The 6,000-nt window shown below is 40.4% G+C and overlaps 1 protein-coding gene across 3 annotated transcripts in view; it reads right to left on the bottom strand.

Moving 5' to 3' along the window:
* Positions 1-222: 222 nt before the first annotated feature.
* The window catches only part of POU2F1 (POU class 2 homeobox 1), a 171,373-nt gene continuing 165,595 nt past the window's right edge, over positions 223-6,000 (bottom strand). For all 3 annotated transcript variants that reach the window (XM_065894807.1, XM_065894794.1, XM_065894802.1), the window contains 3 exons: positions 4,503-4,848; positions 3,654-3,742; positions 223-779 (listed from right to left, as the gene is read on the bottom strand). In XM_065894807.1, the coding sequence (XP_065750879.1) occupies positions 472-779; positions 3,654-3,742; positions 4,503-4,848 (743 nt within the window). In that variant the 3' untranslated portion in view covers positions 223-471. The remainder of the gene's footprint in view (positions 780-3,653; positions 3,743-4,502; positions 4,849-6,000) is intronic.

Here is a 6,000-nt window from a genome sequence, read left to right as displayed (position 1 = left end):
GTTATGACTTAGCGGCCTGTACAACAGACCCATAAAAATGATTTTTTTTTTAAGAAAAAAAGAAATTTAGACAAACAAGAAATCCCCTTCCTATATTGGAATTGGTAACCCACCTTAACTCGTCATCATGACTGCTGGAAATGATAAGTAGTCCTTTCACTTATTTTTTTGTTTGTTTGTTTTTGATTTTTTGTTTCTGCCTTTTTTTTTTTGTTTTTTTAAAATTTTTGGTTAGAAAGTTCTCCAATCCATGAAGCAATCCTGAAAAGACAGTGTTTTATTATAAAATTAGGCAAATGTTGTCCCATTTCCATCCTTTTTTTCCGGCATGTGTTTTTTCTTCTCTCCCTCCTCTCCCTTGCCCTTGCAACATGGCAAGAGGAAGCCCATCACGTGTTTCAGTCTCAGCCAGGCTGGCAGCCAGTTGCACTCGGAGTGAAGAAGGGGGCTGGCGGCGTCGCTCAGCCCAGCTCACTGTGCCTTGGAGGCGGTGGTGGTGGAGGCAGCCCCGCTGGCAGAGGCCGCTGTGAAGAGAGAGGTCTGGAGGGGCTCAGCTGAGGTGGAGGTGGCATGGAGGCTGGCTACAGGTCCAGTATTCCCTGCAGAGGCTGCAGCGGCAGAGACCAAGCTAACTGGGTTGCTGGTGAGCAGAGAGAGGTTCTGAGGGTTCAGGAACAGAGGGGCAGTCACGATGTTGGGGGCTCCTCCCGCATTGGCAAATACCAGGTTCCCAGTTGCATCCAGTGACGTTATTGGAAGAGAGCCACCAGAAGCAAGAGCTACAGACAAACCCCCCGCAAAACAGGCAGGAAGGAGAATGTTAGCATCATCCCAGAGAAGCCAAACAACACATCAAATGTACTGAGTTTTCCCACAACCCAGATGGAAAAAGCGCATCCCTTAACTGAATTTTTTACCCTTAATTACAGCACTATATTGTCACCAACTAAAGTTTATCTATAATTTTGAAAGAGCCTAAAGGGCTGAAAACTCTAATTTTTTTTTTTTCCCCCTGCGGTACGCGGGCCCCTCACCGCTGCGGCCCCTCCCGCCGTTCTATAACTTTGAAAGAGCCTAAAGGGCTGAAAACTCTAATTTTTTTTTTTTCCCCCCTGCGGTACGCGGGCCCCTCACCGCTGCGGCCCCTCCCGCCGTGGAGCACAGGCTCTGGATGCGCAGGCCCAGCAGCCATGGCCCACGGGCTCAGCCGCTCCGCGGCACGCGGGATCCTCCCGGACCGGGGCACGAACCCGTGCCCCCTGCGTCGGCAGGCGGACCCCCAACCACTGCGCCACCAGGGAAGCCCCCTGAAAACTCTAATTTAATGAGCATGATCAGGATAGGTGAGAGGAGAATCAAAGAGTCATGTTTCTATCCTGAAATCTCAACTTTATTCCATCTACCTAGAAATATTTGTTAAATCCAATAATTTTGTTTTTAATGAAGATCACTGCCTTTAGATTACCTCCATTCAAAAAACAAACTAGCTACAGCGATTAAGGCGTTAAAATATAGTTAGCTTTTATCAAACCAACTGGCATTACTGATAAATTTGAGCACCTTATAGTGTGATATACAAGATAAAAACTGTCTTTCGAAAAGACTTTAGTTCTAAAATAAGTTATATATTAACAAATAAAGTATAAGGTGTGACTCATTTCTTACTTTAAAACATTTAATTTCTATGGCCTGCACAAAGGAGAATGATGAGTCTCTGTAGGAGGAGAGCAGAGCTATACCGATGCAGGTGGGTTCTAAACTTAGGGCTTGCTTTAATACGTAAGAATTTTTCTGTGATGCTGTTACTTCTCCTTCATTATCAAAATTTTCATTAAAATAATTGGGCACTCTAATATCTTTTCCTGTATCTGACAACCCCCCACAATCCCCTCACTCATATAACCACATCCTCACATGTATACTTGAGGCACATGTATTTCCTAGTGGCATTAAAAATGATTGATTTCTTACATAATATATAAAGAAAGAGAGAGGAGCTGAGGGAATGTCCTTGACTTTGAACATGATGACACAAAGAGTACAGAACAGTGAGTCTTGGTGCAGCTTGGTGTTTTCTGAGATTCCAGGCTTAGGGTCACAGTCCAGTTCTAGATCTTCCCAGAGAGTACCTGTTCTGTACTCAGTTATGCCCTATGGAAGGCATCTTGCCTTTTTAGTATCACTACAGCCCAGAGGTACACCGAAATGCAAGAGAAAACGTGATTTATCACAAATCTTACTCCAAAAAGAAATCCTTTTATAATAAAAGCTTTACAGATCTAACCATCAATTTCACATATGATTTAGTCAATGAGAAAGTCAATATAATGTAAGGTAATCTAGGTCATGTTTTAGATTTGTCTGGAACTAATATTGTCTATAGTATACTGTAGAGATATCATCCATGAAACACTAATTTTTTTTTTTTTTTTTTTTTTTTGCGGTACGCAGGCCTCTCACTGTGTGGCCTCTCTGTTGCGAAGCACAGGCTCTGGACGCGCAGCCTCAGCGGCCATGGCTCACGGGCCCAGCCGCTCCGCGGCATGTGGCATCTTCCCGGACCGGGGCGCAAACCCATGACCCCTGCATCAGCAGGCGGACTCTCAACCACTGTGCCACCAGGGAAGCCCGAAACACTAATCTTTTTTTTTTTTCATTTCTTAATTAAAAAAAATTTTTTTTATTTCTTATTTCTTCTTTTATTTATTTATTTTTCATCAAAACACTGATCTTAATTGAAGTTCGCTAACAGCTTATTTTTGGCCCCAAGAACTCTCATTTAAGCCCAAATTATTTTAAGAAAAATTTCTCAGATCAATATAGTGATATCTCAAAGTGTTTCCTTGAATCACGTAACAGCAAGCATCTTCAAACACAAAGCTCAGACGTTAAACAAATCAAACCCTTCAATATATAGAATGAGTGGATTTAGACTCATTTTAGACTGGATAGCATGCTAAGGCCAAAAGGGACCCATCTGGGCTTGGAAAAGAGACATGAAAATCCAAGAGAATATATGCCCTATAATGATGGGGATATAAAAAGGGAAGAACCTAACAAGAATTAAAAGTACTCCTGAAGTCTGCATGATGTGCTCCAATGTTAATTCGTTATAGGGCCTTCTTGTATAAGGCTCTCTTAGGGGTGGGGGTGGGGACTGGAGAATTTTTGTTGGTCAAGTTTGCCTGGGGATGGGTCTTGGATGACTATTTAGATAAATGGAGGAGGAAATTCTGCCTCCAAGTCTATTTACATAAGAAGATAAATATCAGCATTAAAGTCCTTGTTTCTTTCTTTCTTTCTTTTTTTTTGGCCACACCATGCAGCATGTGGGATCTTAGTTCCCTGACCAGGGATAGGACCCCCCGCGCCCCCTATAGTGGAAGCTCGGAGTCGTAACCACTGGCCTGCCAGGGAAGTCCCAGTCCTGGTTTCTTAATACACCAAACTAGGTATATTTCCTGTTCTTACAGACCGACACCTATATTTCTCTTACAAAGCTGTTTACAAGGACACATTCTTGGTCCTCAGGTTAGCGGGCATTATCAATTCAACTATCTCTTCCCATCACTTTCACCTCTAGCAAAGCAGACTTCCACCATTAAAAAAAAAAAAAAAAAAAAAGGCTAAGTAAGGAAAAAAATTCTACTGACCTTGAATAGTTGCCAGCGTACTGTTGCTCATCAGAGCTGGGCTGAGAGCACCACCCAGGGTCCCTGGATTGAGACTGAGTAAGGCACCTCTGAAAGTACAAAAGAGCAGTCACTTTATTACAATGTAGATGCCTGGGTCAGTTTGACAACATACCCAAATGGATAAGAAAAAGGGAAATACAACTGGGGAAGTATATGGAAATATGTTACTCTCTTTACACTCTTACATAGTGTGGTTAGTACTTCCAAGTTACTGCTTTCCTTGACGCTCACTTGTACAAAGCAAAACGAGGTTATGGTCCACACAAAATGTAAAACTTGCAGTCATTTTGACTCTTTGAATTACTTCATTCTCCTTTTTTCCAAAACAAAAGGGAAAAAAATGCCAGAGAAAGGAATATATTTACGAAGTAATTCTTATTTGTTTGATGGTAATATAAAATTAGGAATCCTATTACTGTATCTCTTATTTATGTTTGAGAATTAGAAAGACAGTTCAGAGCTTAATGGAGAAAGCATAAGAATAAGAGTCAGGAATCCTGGGCTTTCTTCCTGGTCCCATCACTCAGGTACAATCAGTGGCCTGGTGTTCTGTAACTTCATCTAGAAATAAAGGTATGACTACTGTCCTTCCAGAGTGTTAAGAAACTTAATTCCAACCATAATCAAAATCCTTGTGCTACTACTATAGAGCAACCCATTTCAAAGAGATTATGGCTTTAAATGATTTTTTGTTTTTTGTCTTTTTTTGCATTTAAGATAGTGATGAGAAAGTATTCCCTATAAGTTACGCCAGGGATGACCTCATAGCTGTTTCTCAGATGTAAACAAAATGAGAAAGCACCTTACCCAGCTGCAAACTGTGAGGGTGCCATCAGGCCTGGGTTTAGTCCTGCAGCCGCAGCCATGGCAGCAAGACTGGCATTTGCTGGCAACTGTGCAGCTCCTTGGAGGGCAGCAGCTGCTGCTGTCTGCAACCCTGATGCTGTCACCATCACCTGACTGGTCCCAAGAGGAGAGGACAAAGGAGTGGAGGTGGTGTGTGTTGTGCTGGTCTCACTGGCACTGGATGCCTCAGAGGTGGAGGCTGAGGCAGAGGGGGAGGGACTCAGAGAAGGGGAAGTGACTGCTGAGGAAGCTGGAGGCGCTGTGGAAATCACGGCTGCGGTGTTGTTGGAGGTGGTGTCTGTAGTGCCTGAAAAGGGAATCATGTTAGAAAGTGACCTTCTGTAAATGTTTTTGGAAGAATGGCTGCTTTATTCAACCATAATCTAGAATCAACTGAATAATTAATTTACCATCCAGTAACCTCTAAACATGTCCTTTTTTATTAACCGAGTTTAGTGTTTCTAGGGAAATTAACCACAAAAACAAACATTTTAAGAACCAAAGCCATGAACCTACTTTAAGAGGCAAGAGCAATAAAGTAACCATAAAACAAACAGGGAACACAGCTTTCCATTTCCAATTTCCTATTAAAAATTAAAAAAACACAGAAGCTCTAACTATAGAACACAACTGCTCTGGGGAAGAAATGTACAAGCAAAAAAATCCAAGCTTCTGAAAAGCATTTTCATTCAGAAATCTCCTTAGTAGTCTCTATAGAAAAATCAAAACAAAGCAATGAAATCAAGAAAAACTAAAAGTTACACATTTTTCCCAAATAAGTATCAATAACATGTACAGAAACAGTACGAAAATAACTAAAGGCATATGTCCAGATGCCTTTTTTTTTAATTTTTAAAAATTTATTAAAAAAACAAAACATAATGGTACAAAAGGTTGAAAGTAAAAGAATTAGAAAAGATATACTGTGCAAATATAAACTAAAAGGAAATTATATAATAACAGATACAGTAGACTTGAAAGCAAAAGCGTTACTAGAAATAAACAAGGGCACTTCATATCAACAAGACCAATTTACCAGGAAGTTTTAAATTTGTATGTACTTAACTTCAAATTATATAGAGCAACAGAGCTACAAGGAAAAAACAGACAAATTCACTATCATAATAGGAGATTTAACATACTGCTGTCATTCACTGATAGAGGATAACTCTTTCAGAACCAGTAGACACCCCCCCCAAATTAGTAAGGATATAAAAAACTTAAATAACGTGAGCAGCAAATTTGATTCAACACACAGATATATAGTCACTATACTCCAAAACTTTAAATTACAAATTATTTTCAAGCACGCTTGGAACATTTTTAAAACTGACCATATTGTGCTATAAGGCAAATTTTAACAAATTTCAAAGTATTAAAATTATACAAAGTGTGTTTCTTGACTTGGAGTTAAGCTACAAATCAGTAACAAAAAAGTAACTAGAAGTTATGAAATACA

Source organism: Phocoena phocoena, chromosome 1 (genome assembly GCF_963924675.1).
Source record: "Phocoena phocoena chromosome 1, mPhoPho1.1, whole genome shotgun sequence".
Lineage (NCBI taxonomy): Eukaryota > Metazoa > Chordata > Mammalia > Artiodactyla > Phocoenidae > Phocoena > Phocoena phocoena.
Note: the sequence above shows the minus strand (reverse complement) of the source record. Positions and strands in the feature narration are given on the sequence as shown.